The following is a 26,882-nucleotide window of genomic DNA, read 5'->3' on the forward strand; positions in this document are numbered from 1 at the left end:
TTAATTGAGAGCTGAGCATCTATGAGGCACTGTTCTACCTCTTTTCAATGTATTTATTATCTTACATAATTCTCACAAAAACCTTCTGTAATAAGTGCTGTTCTATTCCTATTTGATCAATAAAGAATTAAGAAGCCAAAAATTCTACAGAATGTAGTGGTGTATATAAAGAGAATGGAATGCTTCTGAACTTGAGGATATCAGAGAATTAATCTCCTAAATCCTAGAACAAGGGTGTTGAAATGTATTTAATAGACACAGAAGACAATAAAGCTTATAAAGTTGGTACAAAAAAGAAAGCGAGTATAACAAAAAGCATATTCACAAACTCAAATAGGCCATCAGCTTGGCTTAAAGAACTCTAAAATAACAAGCTCTGTTTGTTTTTGCTTGTTTTCTTAAATTACTGCTACTTGATGTGCTGAAAAGTTTTTAAATCTCTGTAGCACTCCTGCTCTATGGAAGGAGCTTGGCTCTAAGCAGCTTCCATCTTTGAGTCAAATCAGCTGCAGAGACCTGACATTATTAGTTGCACACATATTATGTTACCACCACTTTAAGCATATGTAAAATAAACACACAAACAGACGATAGTAATGATGATAATATTTTTGGAGTAACAGCAATATGCTATGCTTTGATTGGACAGAATTGAGCTTGACATGGATGTAATTTACCCTTTTAAAGTTAATTTAGATTTTCTTGCATTCCTTCAAGAAGAAAGGGCTAAAATAGCAGTCAGCACTCTATTAGCACTTAGCTGGTGACAGTGGACTATTTATTTGGTTTTAAATAACATGGTTTAACTGTTGCTTTCAGTAAAATAGGGAGCTTCGCATACCACAGGCACCCACACTGTGCACCACAGGCCACAGAAAAGCACTTAGTTGTTGTGTGTATCAAATTTGGGAAATCTGACCCAGCAGAGCATCTCACTATTTACAGGAGCACTATAATAAATCTTTCATAAACCAGAGAATCTATATGTAATGTGAATTATCTCTTAATTTGCCTGTTTTTAAGTTTGAATATTTGAGTACATGCAGTCTTGTTAAAGTAAGACACTTCTGGAATTTATGGAAGCCCTGGTAAATGTAAGGCAATGGAATATAACATTCATTCAACATTCTGAAAAGATGCCAGGTACTCAGCACTATGCTGGGTAAGAGTGAGTGATAGCAATAAGTCCATTCGTGCCCTTTAGGTACTCAACTGAGGTTGGGAAGGAGAATTCAGATGTGTTAAATACTCTTTTCTTGGAAAGTCAAAAATGAAATAAGCACCTTGCCTTCTATAACACAACTATCCAATAACTTCTTGAAGGCGATGCCATAATCTTTTTGAAATCTCCTTTCCACGCATAATACAAGGCACAATAATGTGATGACCTTGTGTTGTCACAAAATATCAAAAGTTTCAATGAGGAGAACTTGACAAGTCTTGGGCAGCTGAATGCCCGGAGCCCTAAACGGTACCTAGAGGTACAGACTTTTGGGGCCACAGCCTGAAGGGACTTCCGATTCCCATGTCCACCCCTCTCCGCGGTCCCATTCCCTCTTTCGTTTTTCAGAGGAAGAAACGAATGCTCAGAAAGGTTGAGAGAGCAGCTGAAATTGGAACCAGGTTTTTGGATCCTCAAATTTTTTAGCTGATTGGCTGAATCATTCTGCTTCTCTTTCTCAGGTAGGAAAGCTGTACAGAAATGATATAATTTGGGAGTTAAGAGGGATGTTCTCATGCTCCCTTTTAGTCAAACTTAAGTAACTGTAAGCAGAAGGTGTGGTGACAAGCAGAAAGTGTGGTGACAACCGATGATTGTAAAAAGAACTTCTGCAAGGGCAGCACGACCAGACCCACTCTGGACTCAGGGACTTTGCCTTAGAGCAACCCACCCAGCGCTCCCAGGAGTAGGCTGATGGGCAGGTGAGACCACAGCTCCCAGGGTGCAGTTCCTCCTTCCACCATCCCTGCAGCCCGGCCTCCGCCGTCTGGGAAATGTAGTTTTCTATCAGTAACCGCACCGTCTGGAAACCAGGGGTGTTAGGTCAGAGGGCTCCGCCCCTCCATTGACCACACCCCCTTCGTAGACCCCGCCCCAGGTTGCTTAGGAGATGAGGGACGCCGAATCTTGGTACTTGCGGTCCAGCGGGGCAGGACAGGTGCAGAGGGAAATCCTCTGAGGTCTGTCCCTCGAAGGCAGCCATGGACAGCTCCTACCAGGACTGGTGCGACAGTAATCAATACTGCTTGGAGATTGGACCCACGGACTTGCTGGAGCGCAAGGGCTCCCTGACCCTCCGCTCCCACCACAAGAAATACTCGAAGCCCGTGTTGGTGTATTCCTGGTGAGCGAGCTCCCCTCGCTTCCCGGTGCTAGGGGAGAGAGGGGAGGAGGAGGGGTGGGAAAAGGAAAGGAAAGGATAGTACTAGAAAGGGGACAGGAGTGGAGAGGAAAGAGGAAACAGAAGAGGAGACTGAGAAAAGAGGGAGAGAAGAGTAGAGAAAGAAAGGAAAAGAGATGAAAGAGGTGACAAAAAAAAAGATGAAACGAGAGAGAAGCGGGATGGGGGAGAAGAGAGAAAAGAAAAGGAAGGGAAACAGAGAATGTGGAAGGAGATGGAGAGGGTGGGAGTGAGAATTGGAGCAACCAGGAGGCGATAGGAGAGCCCTCCAGGAGCAGCTCCCTAACACACACAGGGACCTGCTACAGCCAAGTCCCCGGCCATCTGGGGTTTCAGATCATCCATGCAGGGAGAGTTGTTGGAGGTGTTTTCAGAGGCCTGGAAATCATGTCTCTCAGATGGAGACAAGGACTTCATAAAAGGCATCTGGAGGCCAGGGGCACAGCAGGAGGGAGGTGTCTGCTCAGAGGACCAGCTTTCAGAGTTGCCATTTCTTGGGGAGAGGGGTGCACACCCAGTGATTTGAAAGAGGTCCCTAAGTATCCACTGGGCTGCTCACTAGGATGCAAACTGGCATCTCCCATATGGTAAGAACCACAGACATAGTTTGGTGTGTGCTGTGTTTACGTTTTTTAATTAGTTGGCAGCATTTAAAACTAGGAGATTTACATAAAAATCCAGGTTTGTGTCTTCTCTTGAAAAGTTGAAAGGCTTGGAAAGAGAGGATTTTATTCGTTCTGGTAACTATGAATGTACCCGAGCTGAGCACTGGCTGCTCCTTAACATGAGTCCTGTTCTCCCTCGAGTGACTTCACTCGTAGCTCTGGAAGCATTTGGTTTACTACCTGTGCTTTAGGTCTTGGGCTTGGAATTCACTTAGATATTTTCTTCTTTTATTAAATATCACAGTGACCAATAGCAACACCATGACATATAACTGGGAGAAAAGTGGAGACTTTTAGAGCAGCTAGAATTCTTTCCTTTGGGTTAACTTCCGTGGCTATACAGTTTACAATAATTACTTTTGGGGTATTTGGAATATTTGAGTGGGAAGAAAGAAAGAAATGAGAGGAAGTCACAAATCTTGTTTACTTTATACTTTTGCTTTTGAAAGCAAATGAATGATTTTGACTCTAGACCTAAGGCTAAGCCCTACTTGGTCCCATTTGTACATGTAATGTCTGTGAGACCTGCAGTTTATGTCTTGCAAACTTTCTAAAGCCTATTCTCCACTTTCCCACCGGATTATTTTCCTACTTTTGCTTCCTTAAAACAGACTCTGTCTACTTTGAACTCAGTGTGAGAAGTTATATAGATTAGGAATCCAAAGCTACACTGGGAAACAGAAAATCCTCTTTTAGCTCATGGCCCTCAAGAAAAACACTTAGCTCTTCTATGGCTCTGTCACTCCATAGGGATTTGTGTCATAATATAAATCACCACTAGAAGTTATTGTTAAAGAAAAAAACCCTTTGCAAAGGGGCAGTGTGTCTGCTCTCTTCTGCACTACCATTGCTTTGAAAAGTACCTTGTGAACATCATAGACATCCATAGCAAAACCACAGAAGAACATAAATGAGGAGGTGAGGGACCTGGTGAGGAGAAAAGGGCAGTGGAACACTGTAAGTCACTGCAGCCATAGCTGAAAACATAGGGGGTTCTCGTACCACTGGTTTTAGAAGGAAGGTTTGGGAGCAAGAAGACTCGACTCAACAAACATTTTTGTCTCATGCACTTCGCTACATGTTGGGGACACAGAGATTAAAAAAACAGCTTTGATGAGGTAATTTGTGTAAAGCATTTAGCATGATTCCCAGAAAATGGTATGCGGTCAATAATATATAGTAGCTAATACTATTTATTTAGTACACATAGTGGTTAAAAGCTTGGGCTCTAGGACTGAATTCCAAGTCTGCTGCTATGTGCTGTGGCAAGTGACTTGATTGGTCTGTGTCTCTGTTTCTGAAACTGTAAAATGGGGATGATAGGATTATTGCAATATTAAATGAGATATAGTATGTGAATCACCCTTTAACATATAGCCTGGCACATAGTAAGCACAGTAGAAGTTATCTGTATATATTAGGACATGGTCATTGACATCAAGGAATTACACAGGCCAGTAGAAGAGAATAATAATGTCAATAAATTCAGTATAATCTGATTTGTGCAAAATAGAGATGATTATAAGAAGAAAAGGTAGGCCGGGCGCGGTGGCTCACGCCTGTAATCCTAGCTCTGGGAGGCCGAGGCGGGTGGATTGCTTGAGGTCAGGAGTTCGAGACCAGCCTGAGCAAGAGTGAGACCCCGTCTCTACTAAAAATAGAAAGAAATTATCTGGCCAACTAAAAATATATATACAAAAAATTAGCCGGGCATGGTGGCTCATGCCTGTAGTCCCAGCTACTCGGGAGGCTGAGGCAGTAGGATCGCTTAAGCCCAGGAGTCTGAGGTTGCTGTGAGCCAGGCTGATGCCACGGCACTCACTCTAGCCCGGGCAACAGAGCGAGACTCTGTCTCAAAAAAAAAAAAAAAAAAAAAAAAGAAGAAAAGGTAACAGGAGGTGAGGTGGTTAGTGTGTGTGTGTGTGTGTGTGTGTGTGTGTGTGTGTGGTTTCCTGAGTGGGGTTTTGAACTAAGAATAGGTGCTTCAGAGGTGGACAAAAGAGAACAGGCAGTGGAATAGGAAGAAGCAGCACAGGAAATAGAAATAGTTCTCTATAGTTGACAAATACAGTTGGCCCTCATTATTTGTGGATTCTGAATTTGTAAATTCACCTACTTGCTAAAATTTATTTGTAACTCAGAATCGATATGTGAGACACTTTTGTGGTCATTCACAGACATGTGCAGGGCAGCAAAAAGGGCAAAAAAATTTGAGTCGCCCAAAGTGCACATTCTCAATTGAGGTCAAAGTAACACTCTACCTTTTGATTCAGCTCTCGTGCTATAAACAAGCGTCCTTGCTGTGGTGTTTGCATGTTTGTGCTTTGTATCAATGATATTATTGTTAAAATCGCCCCCAAGCATCATGCCAAGTGCCAGAAGGTTGTGACATGCCTTACAGAGAAAATACGTATACTAGAAAAGTTTCATTCAGGTATAAATCATAGTACTGTTGGCGGTGAATTCAATGTTAATGAATCAACAATATATATTAAATAAGATGTCTTTAAAGAGAAGCACATATAAAATAAGGCAATATATTGATTGGTTGACAAAAATTTTGTGACCTGAGACTCATGGGAACATAACCCTGTATTTCCTCTAGGAGCAATGACTTAGTATTTGCTAATTTGCTAATTGTGGCAAATTTACAGAACATGAAAATAACAAGAACCAGCTGTAAAATGTGAGAAATACTAGCGTTTTCTGAGCTGACTCCCAAGCTGGCATCCTTGTTTTTCTCCCATACTCAACCAGTCACCAAGATCTCTGACCTAAAAAGCTGCATAAGATTCAGATTGCGTAAATGTCTAAATGGATGATATCATTGATTATTTTGTTTTTATGCATTTTGGTCATAATTGTTAGTTTTCTGTTGGCTTACTTTATGATACATTAAAATTTTCATCAAATTTTAATATCTTTTATTAGTGATTTCTTATTTAATTGAATATCTATAAATATATATTAGTATCTATAAATATACCATCTGTGTGGCTCTCCAATTGAATATTTGATCAATTAAGTGACGGTACCTATAGGTGCAAAATAAAATCGGTAACTGGGGGAAATTCTGATTTACCTCTGATCATATAGTTCAAATGTTTGGATTTTTCCAGTGTTTTCCTTTGTCTGGCACATGACACAAGTCTGACCTCACTACTCATATTAAAAACAGTTTTGTATAGTAGACACGATAAAGTAATATACCAGAATGGTTGTTAGGGGATATCCCTGGTCCATTACAGGGGTAAGACATTGCCAGACAGCCATCTCTTCCTTGAAGCTAGAGTGGCATGTCACCCTCATCACACCTTGATGCTTCTGAGTGAGAGATGCCTCTTGTAGAAATTATCTTTCCCTACTCATCCCTGTAGCATTTATGGACCCATATCATCAGATGATTTCATTAGAAATTCTGAGTTGAGGGGAGATTTTTTTTCTTAAGGTTATCTTCTCACTACTAGAATAATGGAATACTAAGAACCAGAACAATTTAGACTGGCTTTTAATAAATTCTCTTATGTGAGGTTAATTCTTATATTCATTCATTCATTCTCATCTTTTCCTTGGTCAAATTGACATCTGGTAACAAATGGTAATAATTTAAAGCAAAAAAAAATTCATATGGATCTCCATGGAGACAGTTCCTGCTCTGGTCTCTATGGTGACACTTAGTTTTAAGGACTCAGGTTAATTTTATGTGTTTGTGATTTTAATTACTTTTTCTTTCCTGCCTAAGCCCCAAATTAAAGAGCCTGGGAGTTTTACTCCCCACCCCCTCCACCCTCCACCCTTGCCCTAGGAAGAAACCAGAAAGATAAAGGGAAAAAAGGGGGGAAAAATAAAGTATAGTGGTAATTGTGGGGCAGGAAACTCTATGATTTTAAAGATTTTTACACAAAATCATTTGGGCAGGAGTCATAAATTAGAATTAGAATCAAAGAAAAAAGCTAATCTTTCCATGAAGTTCTTCAGCCCTCCACCCTCTTAGGCTATCTGGACAGGGGGTTCACATGTATTTAAGGTATGCCACAGTCAGAGAAGAAACCAGTTCCAAAGCACCAGAATATCATTACTGTAATTAAATAGAAAACACAATGTCTGAATTTTCTAATTTGCTGTATCATTCTTCCTGTATTAAGATTTTCTTGGGTTTAATTTTTAACCTCAAAGGATTTAGAGTCACTCATATATCACTGAGGACCAAGCTAGAGTTATGTAGCTCTTTCCTAGCTAGCAATCCCACCTTATATCTTCAACACACGTTCAAGAACTAGGATAAAAATGCAAAGAAAAAAAAAAAAACCCTTGGTAACCACGCTGTATACTGCCCCTTTGCTGAAATTCACAAGGGCTTCCTTTCCATCAAGCCTTCATCCATCTACTTTTAAGATAGGCTCAGGCCTTGAATTGAAAGCTTGTTAATTGTCAATTTGGGCACATTTAAAACAAGTCTGGTTATGTGGTTTCCATGCACACAGCATAGAATTTGAAGAGGGGAGGGAAGAAGCTTTAAAGGGGCTTTTTTGGTCAGTAGTGAGAAAGGAAGAAGGCAAGCCTTGGGACAAAGAATAAGAATACAGTAGGTGCTTAATTACTGTTTAACAAATAAGTGAACAAATGAGCAGGTAGAAAGAACACAGACAAAAACCCCAAAGGCACTGCAGGCTGGGACCCTTTATTTTTACATTCATGAGGCCTTGAGGTAAAAGACTAGAGTGTGGCACAAATCCATAATAAAAATCAGGGCTGACTTTTGCAGCCATGACCTCAGTGCAACACGACAACATGGAAGCACGTTTGGTCTCTACATAAGAGAGCTTGGAGGAGTATAACCCATTAGACTTCTGTTCAAATGATGTAGAATTTTAAAATGGGAGCTAAACTTGTGCTGTTCCTAGTTGCAGTGCATGATATACCAACAGGGACTGACAGGAGATTTTGAGTTAATGTAGGGACAAATGATACGTGCACTTTAAAGAGATATTTTTAACTCATGCTTAAAAAAATTCCAAATTATAATGTCATGTGGGCATTTAGGATGATGTAACAGTAGACTAAGGACATGGAAATATATTCACTAGCTAGTGGGTAGCAGAATTAAAAATTTTCATACAACTCAGATGCATATATAAAATTTATTTTCTAAAACTGATCCTCATAACTTTTCAACTGCTGGTTACTGGAGAAAAATTCAAACATGCCAATTAAAGCTTATCTCTGCCTCTTTGAGTCTTTGAGTTTAAAATAGTCTCTTTCAGAACAGCACTTACCCTTTCTGAGACCTTCCTTCTCCACCTTCTCCTTCCCCGAGTGCCGTCTGTATGCGTATGGGGGACTGAGGTTATGTGGTGTTTTGATGGGGCTGGGGGAAGGAGGCCTCTAGATCTATGTGTGAGTCCTTGTTCTTGCCCACCTCATCCTGGTCCAACCGCTGTGCCTGCTGCTGGTGCATTTGTGCCTAATCCTGTTGGTTTGTTGAGGACTCATGTCTCTGCCTACAGACTCAGTCCCACTTTGGTTCTTGTAGATCCCTGTGTCAAGGTCGTCCCCCGCCCAGTCCCTGACTTAGGCTGGTCACCCCACAGCCACAGTGGTAGGGGCACATCGTCCCTCAACAGGGTGGCCTGCAGCTGGCCCAGTGACACTCAAGCGAGCTTCCATCTAAATGCCCTGTAGAGAGGGTGAGTGTATGCCCTGGTTTGCCTGGGACAGTTTATTCCTATTGGTCTGATACTTATCAAAAGCCCCTCTTTCACTTTCTAAAGTGCCCTTCTTCAGAAGATAAATTATAAAGTCACCCTCCCTGTGGTGTCATTGGGATCTTCTGGTTCTCATTGTTGATAGAAGCTTAAGGAATTTAGAAGACCACTTATTTTCCAACAATGCCTGGTTTTGAGACAGATATCTCACTCAGGACTCAAAGATTTCATTTTGTCAGTCGGAAGTTAATCAGCAATGCTTTGTTTTTCTTCAGATTTCTGGTGAAACAGTCCTCATTCTTCCCAAGGGAAATGTGCATGTCTCTGATTTATCAGAGCAAAAGTTATTAGGTTATTTTAAAGGGGGGTTCAGGACAAAAAAGTACAAAGATTAATCTTTGAAAATATAATCTTATTATATTAAGTTTTTAAAAAAGCAGCATGCACTGGAATTCCCTCCGGTTAAAAATATGTGTCTATATTTATTGAAAAGAGACTGAAAAGGTAGTCACCATGCAACATGAGATATTTATTACTGGGTGAATTACTTATCTTTTTTTCCCCCCTTTGCTAATTCTACATGTTATGTAATAAACATAAACTATTGTCATAATAAGAATAAAGTAAAATTGCATAAAATTTTGATATCATTTTCTACAGCTTTCCCTCTGAAGCAAATATTCTCTAAATGATCAGAATTTAGACACAATATACTGCGTCTCTTTCTGAGTCTGAGTCACCCTTCATAGTTTATTATGAGTCTTTTAAAAATATCTTTTTAATTGCTAGTTTATGCTGGGTAAAAAGGACAATGCTATTCACATTCATTTGGTTTAACCACCCTTTCATTCTTGTCTGTGTTCTATAATGGTAGATCCTACGCCACGGTTATTTTAAATCTAGTCCTACGTTCTTATTCCTCAACATACGCACAATACCTACAAATGCTTTTGAATGTAGTAGTTCTGAGGGGGAAGCACCTTATTTTCTATTTTTTCAAGACAAAGTCCAGGAGACCCTCCTCCTTTTGCCTTAACTACATTTTCCTTTCATTGCTATTCTCTTTTCTGAAATTTTAATCAAGTGCTTTTTCTGAAAACCCATGGTTATAGAATTGTTGTGCCATGACCTTTCGTTAAAGGTTTGCTCCACTGGCATTTACAAAAATAAAACAGTTTTGGGTGCAAGATGCCCCCTGGTAAGGCAGAATACACAGAGCAGGCATCTCCCCACGTGGGCACACTGGATTAGGAAAGATCATTGCTGTATACCAGTATTCTGCCTCAAGCCAACCCCCTACCCTTCTGAACCTCTCCTGATTGGGCCATGGGAGCCACCAGAGGCCCCTCCTTGTTGTAATGCTGCTGTAGTCTTTCCTCTCACAGATAGTCTCAAGTACTTTTTCACCCAGCTTTCTTTCTTTCACCTCACTGGCAATCTCGTTCTAGGTAAGTATGTTGGGGTTGAGGGAGAAGTTAGAAGAATGTGGGATTTAGTGATACTTTGATAAGGAGAGCTTCACACCGAGATACCCAAACTGAGGGTTCAGGGTTTTCATAGAACTAGAACTAGTGTTGTTAGATAAACTTCTCTGAGTTTCCCTGGGAACCCATCCCCATTGGTACCATCTTCTGGGTGTACTGGTCAGAAAGAACTCTTTTGGTTGCAAGTAACAGACACCCAGCTTGCGTTAGCCCAAGCAAACAAAATGAATTAACTCATGATATTGCTGGGTGGTTGATTACCAGATAAGAAGGGCAGGGGTAGAGCTGGACCTTAGGAACAGCTGGAACAAGGGATGCAAATGGTACCAGGTCTTGCTGCTTTTCTCTTCTCTCCTCTTTGTGGGTTTGCTTCATCTTATCATGGAAGACTATGGGAAACTGTAGCTGCACTTCTGGAATTATACCTTACATCTTCATCCCACAAAGAAAGATTGACTTTAAGGTATTTCCAGTTCTGAATTAAAACATTCCAGGTCAGATGTCTATCCTTGGGGCCAAGTATCTGTTTGGGGCCATCTGACTGGGCAAAGTCAAAGGGAAACATGGCAGCTCTCCAAGAGCCATGGAGCAAGGTAAACATTCCCAGGAGAAAGGAGTGCTGGCTGGCAGTCCTAGAGAGAGCTAATGCAGTGGAGAAGGAATTCCACATTCTGAACACCCAGTTTTATAGCAAAAATTTAGAACATAACTCATTAATACATTGGAGATTTCCTGCATTTGATGTTATTTTGACTTTAAACTCCCCCTTTCCTGCCAACCTGCACCTACCTAATTCAGTTTTTAAAAATTGACCTTAGATGGGCAGAAAAACCAGAAATATTACATAGAAATTAGGTGTACATATCTTTGCAGTGCTTTGAAAAAGTTAGTTATGAATAAATTTGAGTACTATGTTACTGTTTTTGATGGACACTAATCTTTACTCTGTTTCCTTTATTTCATTTGGAAATATAATTATATTTTAATTGTTATTAGTCACACTATGGGATTTTTTGTTTTGTTTTGTTTTGTTGAGACAGGGTCTTGCTCTGTTGCCCCAGGTAGAGTGCATTATAGCTCACTGTAACCTCAAACTTCTGGGCTTAAGTGATCCTCCTGCCTCAGCCTCCCAAGTAGTTCAGACTACAGGTGTGCACCACCAAGCCTGGCTGATTTTTTCTATTTCTCATAGAAATGAGGTCTCACTGGTGCTCAGGCTGATCTTGAACTCAGACCTCAAGCAAGCCTCCCACCTCGGCCTCCCAGAATGCTAGGATTACAGGCTGTATTTTCTTTATTTTGATTTAACTAAGTTGTGATGCATTAACAAAGATAATTAATTGGCAGAAACATGGTAATATTTTTTGGTAAGCTATTAGATCTCCAATCAGATTGTTCCAGGTTCAATGAAAATGGAAGAATTAACATAATGCCATTTATTTATTGCAAAGTAAATTTCATTGCAAAGAATTTAGCTTCCTTTTATAGAAAATGACAGGAAGAGTATTTTGGAATTAAAATATAAAACTAAATGACTTGTCACAATTTTTTAAACACTTGGAAAAAACTCTGAATTGCTCAGCAAGGAAACAGAAGCATTAAATAAGCTTTAAAAAAATCACTTTTTTTCTCCTTATCTTCTTTCTAGGTAAGGAGCTCTTTTTTGAATGGCATTCATTAAAAATATACTTATTGAGTGATTGCTATGTTGCAGGCACTCTGCTGGGCTGGGTGTTTGACAGTGACGAAGACATCCTCCTTGCCTTTCGGAGGTCAGAGGTTACTGTGAGAGGAGTGGGAAGGGGTACCGGGCAATTACAACACATGATGTGTACTATGATTAGGGGTAAGCAGCCTACTCTGGAAGCATCCAGAAGGAACATTTAGCTTAGGCCTAGTGGACCAGGAAAATTTTCAAGAGGAGGCTCACTTAGCCTCTAGGATTCACAAGGTGAACTTAAATATGGGACACTAGTTTTCAACTAAGGGCAGTACTACCACTCCCGCAAGAGTCTTTGGAAACGTGGGCATTTTTTGTTGCATAATGGCTGGTATCTCATGATGTAGGGTGTGTGACTGTAATAATTGTGACTCAGTCCTAAGGGTGGCCATAATATCTTAACAGCATTTATCCATCTATCTATATGATGCCTAATTTACATATCCATAAACCTACAGCCAGATGGGTGAGAACAGCAGAGCTAACATGTGTCTAGTGTGGATATATTAAGGTTAGCTAGGTTGCATATGGCCATTCATAGAAAGATGTGGACAGTGACACCCCTAATAAATCCAGTCACAGAAAGGGCATTCCCTACTCATTATACAAGCATCCTGAGCTTTCAGAACTTAGTGGCACCTGCTCTCCCTGTAGGGCTGCATGCCCATAAAGCAACCAGTGAGCCATCACGGGCAGTCTCCTAGAGGTGAGGATGCTGTGACCTCCCACCCAGCCCTCAAACAAGCAAGTATGTTTTGTCTGAATTATTAAAAATGTTTAGTCTGGATAGATTGCGTGATTTTTTATTTGAGATTTTTCTTTGAATGTCAAAGAATCTTATAATAAACGTAAGTAATTTGGAAAGGCTACCTCTGGGTGGTTCTACTTATGTCAAAGCCAGCGTGGTGAATGCAGTGTGACAGGTCTTAGTCTGCCCCAGCACCTGCCCATGTAGCTCTGACAGATGAGCAGGACAAGGCATGTCAAATGTCCTGCTAGACATTCAGGCAGAAATAAGAATTTTTTTTTTTTTTTTTTTTTTTTTTGAGACAGAGTCTCACTTTGTTACCCGGGCTAGAGTGAGTGCCGTGGCATCAGCCTAGCTCACAGCAACCTCAAACTCCTGGGCTTAAGCGATCCTACTGCCTCAGCCTCCCGAGTAGCTGGGACTACAGGCATGAGCCACCATGCCCGGCTAATTTTTTTGTATATATATTTTTAGTTGGCCAGATAATTTCTTTCTATTTTTAGTAGAGACGGGGTCTCACTCTTGCTCAGGCTGGTCTCGAACTCCTGACCTCGAGCGATCCACCCGCTTCGGCCTCCCAGAGCTAGGATTACAGGCGTGAGCCACCGCGCCCGGCCAGAAATAAGAATTTTTTTTTCTCACTATAAAACCATCTGGGCCTAGTAGAGATAACTTGAGGGATAACTCTTTGCTCTTTGACAACTTTCTCTATTTCTTCCTTAGAAATTGTCTGTTTAGACTTCTTGCCACTACTAGGGGCAATTTTGGGAAATGGTTTTTCTTAGAAAGCTATATATGTCATCCTCTTTCCAAATATATTTGCATAGAGTTATGGAAAGTAGTCTTTAATCATTTAAAATGTTTTCTCCTATTTTGATGGTTATATCCTTTTTTAACAACTTTACTAAGATATAATTCACATGCCATAGAAATCATCCTTTTAAAGTGTACATAATTCAGTGACTTTTAGTATTCACAGAGTTGTGCATCCATCGCCACAACCTATTATAGAATGTTTTATTACCCCCCAAAATAAATCCTGCTCCCTGGGCTCTTACTCCCAAACTTCTCCCAGCCTGCAGCCCTTGAGCCCTAGGCACCCACTAATCAATTTTCTGTCTCTGTAGATTTGCCTGTTCTGGACATTTCACATAAATGGAATCATATAATGTATGGTTCTTTGTGAATTACATAATGTTTTCAGGGTTCATCTGTGTTGTAGCTTTTATCAGTATTTCATTTCTTTTTGTTGCTTAATAAATTGCATTGTATTACATCCCTCTATGTTGTTTGTATCTCCCTGCCCTTTTTCTTGATTTGTTAGGTAGGAGTTTGTCTATTTTGTTTACTTACTCATTTATTTCTTGGTTCTACTCTTTTCCTATTTTCTAACTCAATTAATTCTGCTTTTATCTTGAATTACTCTACCATTCTGGTTTCTTTTGGTTTGCTTGTTCTTTTTCTATGTTTTTGAATTAGATATTTCATTTATTTGTTTTCCTTGTTTCATGTTTAGTGATATAAGTACTTAAAGCTTTAAAGGTTTCCCTATGTACTGCTTTAACTATATCCTATGGATTCTTATAAGTGGTGTGTTTTGATTTGACCGTATTTTTGAGAAATTAGCAATTTAAGTTTCACTGATCTTTCTCAAGAGTTGTTTGACAAAGTGTTTAAATATTTCCAGATTGGAAAAGGATCTTTTAAAAGGTGTTATTAATTTCCAGTTTTAGTGCATGGTGGTCAGAGACTATCATTTATATTTTCCAATATATCAAGTATTTTTTAAAATTTTTATGAAAGTCTAATGCACACTTGAAGTTGTATTCTTTAGGCAGGTCATTAAATATTGCTTTCACTCGTCTTTCCACATGCAGTCTATGTTCACCCACTTCCCAAGGAAAATGACCAAATTCTATCTAGTCACAGGTCAAAAGTCCAGGATCTGCTCATGTTATGCCCCATAGTTTCTCTACCAAGTCTAGCTGTGGTTCCCATAAAGCAAAAAGACAAAATATCTGTCCCTCCCCACATACCCAATATACAGTTGATCCTTGAACAATGTAGGGGTTGGATTGCCAGCACCCTGCATAGTCAAAACTCCACATATAACTTTCAACTCCCCCCAAAACTTAACTAGTAATAGCCTACTGTTGATCAGAAGTCTTACTGATAACACTCAATTAACATGTATTTTGTATATGGATATTGTATACTGTATTCTCACAATGAAGTAATCTAGAGAAAAGAAAATTAAGAAAATCATAAGAAAGAGAAAATGTATTTCTTATCATTAAGTGCAAGTGGATCATCATAAAGGTCTTCATACGCATTGTCTTTGTGATGAGGAGGCTGAGGAGGAGGAGGAGGAGGAGGAAGAAGAGGGGTTGGTCTTGCTGTCTCAGGAGTGGCAGAAGCAGGAGAAGTGGAGGAGGTGGAAGGGGAGGCAGGAAAGACAGGTACACTCGGTGTAATTTTATTGAAAAAATCCACATATAAGTGGACCTGCACCGTTCAAACCGTGTTGTTCAAGGGTCAATTACACAGTGGTGGGACTGGGACAGGATGACTGTAATGAGCACACCTGCTCTGAAAGAAGAAGGATGGTAGTGACAGAGCTGTCATATTGCCACAGTCATTCTTAAATCCTGACAAGCAAACATTGGTAGGGAGCCCTACACTGGTGTCAGGAAGATTCTTTAATTGGGCCCTGATTCTGCCTGCTGGGAGCAGCTTCCCTTTCCCATTGCTCTGTCTGGTCCTCAGCTCTGCCCTGTGTGTGATCTTTTCTTTCCCATTATTCTCCTTGGCCTTACCTGCTGTGGTTTTGTAGCCTATGTCCTTCTGTGTTCAGCTCAATTGGTTCAGTTCCTGTTCCCAGATGTTTGGGAACCAAAGGATATTTTCACTATTGAACAGTTGAAGGATTTAAAAATGCAGACTCCTGGCTTAATTGGAAGTATAACTTTCAAAAACCAAGTTTCTTATTTGTTTGTATCCAGTTAGTTCCTACTGCTAGTAACCTCACACTCAATTCCTTCCAGACAAAATTCTCAGATTTGCTATATTTCTTTACTTTTTCTCCTTAAAACGCCTTGAATGTCACTTTGAGACTGCTCTGGTTACACAAATCAGAAACCCTGGGATTTTCTGTTTGGCCATTTTCTTAATCAGAAATTTGCTCAGTTAAAGTTTATGAGAGACCATTGTTTTGGACTAGCCTGCTGCACCAGGCCCCAGAAGACCAAACCACCCAGAATGGAGTCGCGTGTGCTAAGTGCCACTGAACTTTGAAATGGACCAATTTTTTTTTTTTTTTTTTTTAAACAGGAGATTCCAGTCAACCTGAATCAGTGTATTAAGGAAGTTGCCTCTGTTTTAACCCTGTAAGGAAAGGAACTTTTGAAATGACCAATCCACTTTTTGTTTTCAGTTTCTGCTTTTTTTTTCCAGCCCTTTTCTGCTTATAAAGCCAAGCTCCTGTGCTCAGCTCATTCTATTTCCTAGAGTGAGGTGTTGCCTGATTCTAGAATTGCAAATAAAAGCCAATTAAGTCTTACAATTTGTTATAATCTTGTCTTTTGACTGTTCTAATGCAACTTAATTTACTGGGAGAGTTTGACAACAGGATGGACTTTGTTGCAAAGCTAAGCTTTAATACACCTTTGTCTCAAAAAACGTTTTTCTCAGTTTTCTATCTTACTGTTTGGTATCTAAAAGTTATTGGCTCTTCTAACATTTCAAGTCCTCAAATTTCTGGAATTTCTGATTTCCCTTTAATTTCTTCTTGCAAATCAGCCAATTATTTCCTGAATTCATCTCATTCTCTTTTATAAATACCCTGACAAAAATAGCCAATATTGATTCATACGCAGAACTAACAAACTGCTTTCCAATCTCTTTTCCAGTCTCACTAGGTACATGATCTGATGCCTCATTTACTGTGCCTATTAAATGTTTGGCTTTTCCAGTTTCCTATTCTGACTGGCTTTTAGCCAATGCCATATATTTTAGATTTTTGTTACAACAGTACCCACCTCACTTCTGATACTAATTTCTGTGTTAGACTAAGCTAGGCTTCATCTGTGATATCAAATGGCCCCCAAATCACAGTGGCTTATCACACAAAGGTTTATTTCCTGCTCACACAAAGTCTGCTATAGGTTTCTGGTGGGGAGTGGGCGCTCCTCCCTCCATATAGATATTCTGGGACTCAGGCTGATTAGGGCTCCATCCTCCGGAAAGTCATTCCTTGCTTTGGCAGGGGAAGAGAGAATTGATAATTGTACAAGAGCTTTCACTGTTTTAGCCCAGAAGTGATACATATTTCTGCTTGTATTTATTTTATTGGTCAGAACTAACTGCAAGGGCTGGGCATTTTAACCTCTTGTACTCCCAGGAAAGAAGAAGTTGTGAGCACAATGTCTACCACAATTTTACAAGATTTTCTTGTAAAATTCCTGTCCTAAGATGGGCTTTGGGGCTAGACTTTTGTCCCTCTATCCCTGAAGTCATTGAACCTTTAGCCCGAAACCATTGCTCATGTACAATATTGGCAAACACCCTGAGGGCATGTGAGGGTTTGGTATTTTGAAATTTTGCTTACCACTCTGGCTCTAGGCTTTTACCCAAAAATTGGCCTAGAAACTCTCCACTGGATTTTCAGTTCTTAAATACTTTTAATGTATTGTCATTTATAAAATATGTTTTATCTAACATTTTCCTTTGTTTTCAGTGAAAAAGTTTATCTGCACAACCACAGGAAATGTAATTTGGTTGGTACTCTGAGAGGTCCCACCTCTGGGCAACCTCAGCACTGAACCTTCTTGCCATGGCCTCTTGTGTGTGCTTCTTCCCCACTTGGCCTCCACTGGAACTTGGCCACTTTTGGTGGCCCTTGTACATGATATAATCTGGGGATTATGACTTCTGGTTTTGCCAAAAATTTAGCTTGCTTTTAATCTTTCCATTTTTTGCTCTTAAGTTTTCCATGTCCTTTGCTGCTCTTGAATGATTTCTAGAAAGAAAAGGGAAAAATGTGCATTTGTGTAACTATGTTTAGAATGGAAGTCTGTTTTAATTCTAGATTCTATTCATGAAGAAAACCTTATTATTGTTTCTAATGTAAATGAAACAAATTGTTCTGAAACCAAAGAACCTTGTATTATCTACTTAATATGCGTAGCTCATGGAAACACAGAAATGTGCATTAAAACGGGCCTTAAACTCACATAATATAATCTGTTGATGCTATTCTAAGTAATTAATTCAAATCATTTAAGCCACTAATATTAAGACTATAGAGATAGGAACTTACACAGATAATCAGATGTCTGTTTGCTTTTCATTTTGGAGGGAGGCAGACCCATCTCCGTGCCATTCTATGCTAGATAGATTGTCAACATGTCTTTTGGACTATAGTAATTGCTAATGTATAATACACTTAAAAAGCTCCCTCTCTTTTGTCCACCACTCAGAGTATCTTTAACCAGCCAATACAAGCTGTTTCTGGAGGGGAGGATCAAAGAAACCCTAAGAAGTATCATAGGATTTGAAGATAACTGAGATCCAGTTTTCTAAACACAGGGTAACAGAATGTCCTCATCTTGGTTTAACCATGACAGTTCTGTTTAAATAAAGTACTTAGCACTTTATTTAGCTCTAAAAGTGTCCCAGGTGGGATAATCAATTACAGGATCACTCTACTTAACGTATGTGTCTTCAGGTGTTTTCAAAGTCATGTGTTTAGCAGTTAATCAGACTAACAACATTTATTTAACATATAAACTGTTTAAGATAGACAACGCCTCTGACTGCTATATTCCTTTTTGTATCCTATCAATATTCTCCAAAGGGCCCCCTGTTTTTCAAGATTTTCTGTGAATAAAAGTCATAATAATGATTGGTCTTATTTATGTGCCACTCAATATATGCTGAATGAAGAAAATTATTTCACTTAGCTGTCTCCATCAAATGGTTTTCTTCTGAGTACAGTTAAGCCTCAAATTTTGTGGTTTCATGGTTATAGATGCACAAATCACATACACTGTGAGACACTTTGAAAAACAAAGTCCCTCTTCATAAGTCTGAAGTGTCACCCTTTTCCCCAAGAGCATAAGATTTTCTTTATAATTCTGAAAATACATCTAAAAGTCTTCATTTGTCAGTTTGATGGATATGCCACTAAACAACGCTACCTTGGTATGTAAATCATTTGCCCATGAAATATTTAAAGAGGATTGTCAGGTATCTCTTTGCAGTCTTTGGTTCTCTTGGTTTTATGCTTCTAATGTGTTAGGGAATATAGCTGCCTCTCAAGGGCAATTTTCTTTTAAAGTCCCAGAGAGTGGATGATTATAAAACCTAATAGAAAAGGTAACTTTCTCTTCTCATTTGGGCTAGATTCATAACAGAAAATACAATAGCTGACAGTGTAGTTGTGAACTACATTAATAATTCCAAAATTTAAAATTAATATATTCTGCCATCTGGAATCTTAACTAAACATTTGAAACATCTTTCAAATCTGCAAAGAAAATGTGTCTCTTGTCAAGTAACCAGAAGCTAGAATTCATCTCAGACTTTTATTGTTCTCATGTTAGATATTGCTCAGATTCTACCCCCTTTGCAATCAGTGTGATGCATATGTATGTTGAGAGTTTCCCATTCAGCAAGTAGATTTATAATTCCTCTGGAGAGAAGTTAGTATTGCAAAGAACTAGCATCTCTATATGCATAATCACTCCTTCTTTATGTGTGCTTTTGCCGACTGAGCTGGGATACTCTTTATTTTTATGGACACGTTTGAAAGCTTTTGCTTTCAGCATTTATATTAAGGTGACAGTAACAAAATGTAAGAACATTCATTTAATCAATCAATCATTTAGGATTTAATGAGCATTTACAATGTGTCAGACTATGCTAGGCACTGAGATCACAAAGATGAATAAAAAATAATCCCTGCGTCTAAGAAGCTCTCAGTCTAAGGGGAAGGCAGATACATTAATGCATAATTATAAAACTATGTGAACGGTGGGGCAGTGATAAAGACACTGGTTTCTTTGCAACCTCTCACTTTGCTTCCCCCATATAAACACATCATCACAGAAACCCTGCAGTGTATCCAGATCTCCTTTCCTGTGAGAAGGATCCTATGACTTAACCCCATGCTGTTCTCCCTTGACAAGGAGCTGTGTCCCCCTGGCCTGGGACAGCCTGAGGGAGCTGCAGGCCCCTGCCTGACCCTCGGCTCTGGACTCAGAGCCTGCAGTTCAGTACTGCAACTCACTTGGGGAATTGCATGTGTTTACTCCAAGGAGGCTCACAGATCCGATTCGGTGTGGAACCACCCAACTCTTTTGGCGAGAACCTCAAGCTCTCAAAAGGCCCCAGAAACAGATTCAGCAGGTCTCCTCGACAAGGCATGGCTTGGGAATACACTAGGGTAGGAAGAACAGGAGGATCTAGACGGTTCAGGTGATTGTAGGGTTTGGTGGCCAGAAGCCATATACCAAATGGATAAGTCGGGCATTTGTCCAGAATGGGACTTGCTTGTGCTGGCCTTTGTCCTGCTGGACTTTGTTGACCTTAACCCTCTTTAAGTCATTCCAAGTAGCATTTTTTTTTTTTTTTTTTTTTGAGACAGAGTCTCGCTTTGTTGCCTGGGATAGAGTAAGTTAGAGTGAGTCCCATGGCGTCAGCCTAGCTCACAGCAACCTCAAACTCCTGGGCTTAAGCAATCCTACTGCCTCAGCCTCCCAAGTAGCTGGGACTACAGGCATCCGCCACTATGCCCGGCTAATTTTTTCTATATATATTTTTAGTTGTCCATATAATTTCTTTCTATTTTTAGTAGAGACGGGGTCTTGCCCCTGCTCAGGCTGGTCTCGAACTCCTGACCTTGAGCGATCCACCCCCCCCCCTTGGCCTCCCAGAGTGCTAGGATTACAGGCGTGAGCCACTGTGCCCGGCACCAAGTAGCATTTTTGACAAGGTCACAGATCCAAGCTCCTTTTTATACAGTTCACAGCTCAAATTCTGTCCTGTCAGCCCTCTCCCCATTCCTAATTCTATTCATAGTGTCAAAAGACAAAATTACAACAAATTTAGTTTAAAACCTAGTTGGCTTTTATTTGCGATTCTAGAATCTGGAAATACCTCATTCTATGAAATAGAATGAGTGTTCCATTGAGCTGAGCAAAGGAAGTTGGCTCTATGGACAGAAAAGGGCTGAAGAAAGCAGAAACATAATAAAAAGCAATTGGTCATTTCAAAGTTACTCTCCTTATTTCCTTATAGGATTAGAACAGAGGGGATTTCCTTATTGTGCTCTCTGACTAAGGTAGACTGTAATCTCCTGTGTTTTTTTTTTGTTTGTTTGTTTGTTTTCAGTTTTTTAAACTGCTCTGTTTCAAAGTTCAGTGTGATTACATGGCACTTAGCACAAGTGACTCCATTCTGGGTGGTCTGGTCTGCTGGAGCCTAATGCAGGAGGTTAAATCCAAAACAATGGCCTGCCATAAACTTTGTTTAACAATTATCATACTATTTTTATCGCAGAGGGTAGAGAAAACAAGTTTTATCTGCTTATAATTAAGGATGAGTCACATGAGGATTTCTCATAGAAAGAAACAGCCATAGCATTCAGCTCCAGGCTTAACAGAGCAAGGTCCTCAGCAGAAGCAAGTCTGCCTCCCAAGGAAAGTTCTGGGGCTGCTGGCAGGAAGCCCTGTGGGCCCTCCACCCAGCAAGAACGTCAGCCTGTACCTGCACACCTGGCCTCAAAGGCACAGCTCCTCCTTCAGTCTGCAGCACGGAATACTTACACTGAAGTGTCTCTTTGGCCTTGAACTTGCCTGCTGACCAGCTCCTGTCAAATTCACGTCTGGGAGAATTAATATTTACAAACAACAGGCTGTAGACTAGACCAGCGGTGATCAAGGATGACATTTTTACTAATCTGAAGTGACAGACAAACTGTAAAGACAATGTAGCAAATTTTTCATATCGCTAAATATATTCAGTTTGAAGGACTGTGAGTTTTTTTTTTACTGATTTTTGGTGTTAGAGGTCTTCTTATTAAAGGGAATAGACAATTATTTTATTTTGTATGTTCTTGTCAAAACAAAAAGTTGACAGCTTTAAGTTGGACCCACCCATTTTGGAGGGAAGTTCAGCTGCTCCAGGAAACACTTAGGTTTGGGAACCACTGATCTAACAGTCTGGGATGCAGCTGTTCTCTAGAACTTTCTCAACCTCAGCACTATTGACAGTGTGGGCAGGATATTTCTTTGTGGTGGGGGCCTGTCCTGCACATTGTAGAATGTTTAGCAGCCTCTACCCTGGCCTCTACCTGCCAGTGGCACTCTCCTCCCCAGTAGGAGGACACTACCAAATGTCTGCATTGTCTGTGGGGGTGGAGGTTGGGGACACAAATTGACTCCCTCCTCCAACCAGACTGAGAACCACTGGTCTAAAGCAATATTTTTTAAACTGTGATCTCAACTTATGAATGCTTTGTGAACTCAATCTAGTGGATTGATAACCACATTTAAAAAAATAAAATATAACAGAATAAAAAGTATCCACATTCAAATGAGGGTTAATATTGTTTTGCCAAATTTTGGTTTCAATTTTATGGATGGAAATACCTATACAAATTCTGGAATAAGATGTAACATTTTTCTTACTGGAGGCTGTGATCGGAGTTGGAAAGTTACTGCTCTAGAGACATTCTAAATTTTATTTTATTATATTCATTCCTTTTCTCATAAAGAATTTTTCATTGCAATAAATGAGAAATCATGACAAATTGGTGACTGTAAATAAATGCAGGTAGTAAGGAAAGTGAGGATATATAAAGTATATATATATTATTACACCTTGATTATTTATATATTTTTTTGGTATCACAAAAATGCTATAAGGCTTAATTAGTCTTGACAAAGTATTTAAAAATACCCAACTATGGCACATTGTATATAGAAACAATATCATTACATTGTCATTAATTAATATGCTTTCATTAATATGTCACTTTTCACTTGAGACTCTTACTCCATTGGTTCGTTTATATCCTCGGTGTGTGATTCTCAGTTCATCTCAGGGAAACTCAAGCACAGACCAACCACCTGACATGATATAATAAAGTCAGGGAATTAATTTGCCCTACTATTTCCATTACAATGGTCTAATTATTTTAATATATTTTATATATAGTAAATATGTATTTCATATATTTACTAAACAAATTTTATAATTTACTTTGTATTATATTTTGAACTATATGTCACATAGTATACTTTATACATTTTATAATTTTTAAACATATGTATTTCTCTCTGCTAGCCTGGCAACCTCTCGGAAGTAGGAGCAGATGTTTTGGGCTGTGAATCTGTCAGAGCCTGGCAGGCTGAGGGCACACCATCTGTGGGCAGATGACAGGCATGAGGAATTGTCAATTACATTAGCTCAACAAACAAACAAACAAACAAACAAACAAGCAAAAAAAATAGCTCAGTTTCACAAAGAAACACCTTCCTTACTGATTCATGTTTTTAATGCTAGGCTTTTGGTTGCTATCTAAGGCTGCTACAAGCAAAGAAACATATCTGCATCTGTTGTATGAATTTAGTTATAATAAAACTTATTTAAAATACATGGTAGGGTAATCAGGACCACGTGGCGACCTTCATGGTACCCTAAGTATCTTTACCTCCATGGACCCCTTCCTCCATATAAAAAAAAAAGTTAAAAATGATAATTCATGACTGTGATGGAATAAAGTCAGGTATAATCCAAACTGGATTATATATTTTTTCTGATTTTAAAATAATTAAAATATTCTTGTGAGCCCCTAGAAGTATTGTGAGCCCTGGGCACTGCGCCTTCTTCAGTGTCTAATAAAGAGGTGGGCGCTGGGGGGCTCATACATTGAAATGTTAACTGGTACTTTCCCCGTCACTTGCATGTTCATAGGGAGGTACTGTGGTTTTACTGTCTTGGGGAAGAATGACTGAGCAGGCAACAAAAGAACCAAGTGTTTGCATTTGGATTTCAAAAACTTGGGTTTTAGCACGAACCCTATAGATTTAGAAGAATAGCCAGGCCACCCTGTCCCATAGTAAAGGAAGAATTCATGGACAGGGAAAGGAGAAGGCCAGAAGAGAAGCTGAGAATATTCACGTTGGTCCGGGATCCCGAATTTAAATTAAGGTTTTGGGAAATACCAGAGTCATTGCCTCTTCCCTTCCTTCCCATTCCCAGGGTAGTGTCAGCGGAACCGTTGAAGGGTGGGGCTCCTCGTGTCCCCAAGTCCAGTGTGCTGGGGAGATGAAACACTTTCTGGTTGGTGGGTCAGGCAGATAACCCAGGGATGGTGTCTGGGTTTCCAGGAACCTCGGGTGGAAAGGGACATGTAGGAGGTTTTGGGTGGGCTACACAGTGGCACCCTTGTGGCAAAATGTCAGTCTACCTAGGAGTCTGTGTGGCAAGCCCAGGAGGCTAGAGACCTGCATGAACCCCTAATGGAAGACCACCAGGGAATGAGGATGTTGCTGCAGATGCAAGCAGGAGAAATGATGACGATGACAACAGAGATGGATGCTAAGTACCATGGCACCACACAAGCCCCTGAGAGCTGGAAAAAATCCAGAATTGACCAAGATCCAGGCTTTCCCACCTGGCAAAATGAAAACTTATAAGAGAAATTAAGTTCAACTACAGAAAAATAGGTTGTAATTGTTGTATACCAGATTTTGAAGCCCAATTAATATTCACTATACAAAGACATTTATGGTGCTTTATAGTATATGAAGGATCATCTGCCTTTATTTTTTCGTTTTATTTCTTATTAAAATCTTAAAAGGTATCACTGTTATTTCTGTTGTCATTTTACACATGTGAAAATGGAAGCAAAGAAAGGTTAAGTGACTTGTTCAAGGTTACACAGCAGAACCAGGCTGAGCAATGACTCAAACTCCGGGCTGTGTTTGCTCTACCACTCCTGGTTCTTGATGTTGTTCAATATCCCCCGCTAAGGCCCTAAGTGAGAGCTTCCTGTCAGGCTCTCATAAAATGCTTGCAGGTTACCAAAAAGCACTTACGTGTTTTGCAACTTGATGCTCAGATTGAGGAGGGAAGAGGGCTCACTGTGGTGTTCTGCCTGCAACCCCACCCTGGGCTCCCCTGCTGCTGGGTGCTACTACGGAGCTCTGCTCTCACGCTCAGAGGTGGGGAGCCAAAGTTGATCTAGAAATGCAGGGCAGGGCTGAGCCCCCAATGGACTCACGGTCAGGTCTTAAAAGGCCTCATGACTTGGGTGCTGGGTGTCCCATCAGGTTAAGGGAAGCTATCCCGCTTCCACAGCCTTGTACCCACACTCACCATACTGTAGATTTTTCTGATTTAATTGTCTGTCTGTCTGTCCAGACTGTAAACAACCGAGGGGCTCCATCAGACTTGCCCGCTGTTGCATCCCCTGCACCCAGCAAAATACCTGGAGTATTGTAGGTACTTAAAAATATTTGCTGAATGAACAAACATGTGGATAGATGAATTCCTGGGTACGTAACTATCCCTTAAACAATCCTAGCCCTGTATCCTTAAAGCAAGGCCCCTTCTTAAGGGGTGCTTGGCCTCAGCTTCCTTTATTTCACCCCAGAAAATGCTACGAAAACAGCTACTTCAGTTGCCAGCCATGTCACCTCCTTTTTCCTCCTATATCTCCAAATTCCTCCTTTCTTATTATTCCTAACCACTCTGTTAGCCAAGATGTTTGGAATATTTTTTTCTCTTCCATCTACATTTTTTAGAACTTTTTTTTTTCTAGCTCGTGTTTAATTGTCAGCTTCCTTTGTTCCCTCTTTAGAAGCAGGAAGCACAGGTCATAAATCAATATGAGCAAATACATTGCTGCCTCATTTTGAAAAAAATATTGTAATTAAAATTCATGGTAAAAAGAATTTCCAAAGTGGCAAGTTGCCTTTCTAAGATATTACCATGTCTTATTTTAGAATTTACTATCGGTAACTAATCCACATTACTTAATAAGATTCAGTTCATTGGAGTCGGTGAATAATTACTGTGTTGGATAAGTATTGTTTTTGTGACATTATTAGTTTTATAACAGGTGCTAAGTTGGTTTTAGGAAACAGCCAGATCGGAACTCCAGTGGCCCAATCGGTTAGCGCGCAGTACTTATACAGGAAATAGCCAGAGAATTACTTGAGAAGAGATGAAAATATATGTCACAAATCCAGTAAATTGATAATTAAAATAATGCACAAATATAGTAAATTTTCATTAGATAATTTAAAAAATTTAATTATCTAATTAAATACATGATAAATAAGCTTTATCCCTTAATGGACTCCTAATTTTTTCTTAAGGCACCGTGACCGAGAAGCTTTTCCCAAAGATTATGATATAGAGGGTCCTGAGAAAATAAAAAAACTATGCAACTCAACATACAGGAGACTTGGAGCCGATGAACCCCCGGTAAGTTGTTGCTGTTAATTTCTTTGGTTTAAGTCTGGAATCTTTGTCACAGTGAAACATGAAAAACTAAAGGGGAGAGGAATTTTCTCAGCACCACCCCTCCTTAGCTGTGCTAGTTACATAGGCGGGTGATTTAGCCACTCTGTGCGTCAGCAAAGTGTACCTCCTGCATAAGATTATTGGGGACATTCCTTGAGATAAAGCAAGTAAAGCACTTGACACAGTGCCTAGCACATAGCCAGTGCTTAGGAAATTGTTACTGTGGTTACGATGCTGTTGTAGCTGCTGCAGCAGCATCATCTTGCTAGATGTCCCCTTCACCTCCACAATAACCCTGTGATGTACTTGTTATTACCTCTATTTTACAGAAGAGGGGAAAGGAACTCCTAGAGGTTAAGTGACTTACTCAAAGTCCCATAGCTTGGGAGTGGAAGAGTCAGAGTTTGAACCCAGGTCTTTGATTTCAAGTCTTGCGTACTTGTCTTAAGGTAGTGGAGACGTGAGTAAATAAGATATGCTATTAATATTCTCATAACATTTGTGCAACCCAGTTATAAAATGAATATTCATTGCATAAGTAATTCCTGCTTGTATGTTAGTAAGTTAGTGCTTGGCTACTTGGGTGTCTGCTCAGTCAGCGTGAGGCAGGGGCTCAACTCCT

The 26,882-nt window shown here is 39.9% G+C and overlaps 1 protein-coding gene across 3 annotated transcripts in view; it reads left to right on the forward strand.

Annotated features, from left to right (window-relative positions):
- Window positions 1-2,136: 2,136 nt before the first annotated feature.
- CFAP95 (cilia and flagella associated protein 95) overlaps window positions 2,137-26,882 on the forward strand; it is an 80,284-nt gene continuing 55,538 nt past the window's right edge. For 2 of the 3 annotated variants that reach the window (XM_045562411.1, XM_045562413.1), the window contains exons 1-2: window positions 2,137-2,345; window positions 26,113-26,221. In XM_045562411.1, coding sequence (XP_045418367.1) covers window positions 2,203-2,345; window positions 26,113-26,221 — 252 coding nt within the window. In that variant the 5' untranslated portion in view covers window positions 2,137-2,202. The remainder of the gene's footprint in view (window positions 2,346-26,112; window positions 26,222-26,882) is intronic. The other variant, XM_045562412.1, reaches the window with a different exon arrangement.

The sequence above is a fragment of the Lemur catta genome, chromosome 10, assembly GCF_020740605.2.
Source record: "Lemur catta isolate mLemCat1 chromosome 10, mLemCat1.pri, whole genome shotgun sequence".
In the NCBI taxonomy this organism is placed as follows: Eukaryota; Metazoa; Chordata; class Mammalia; order Primates; family Lemuridae; genus Lemur; species Lemur catta.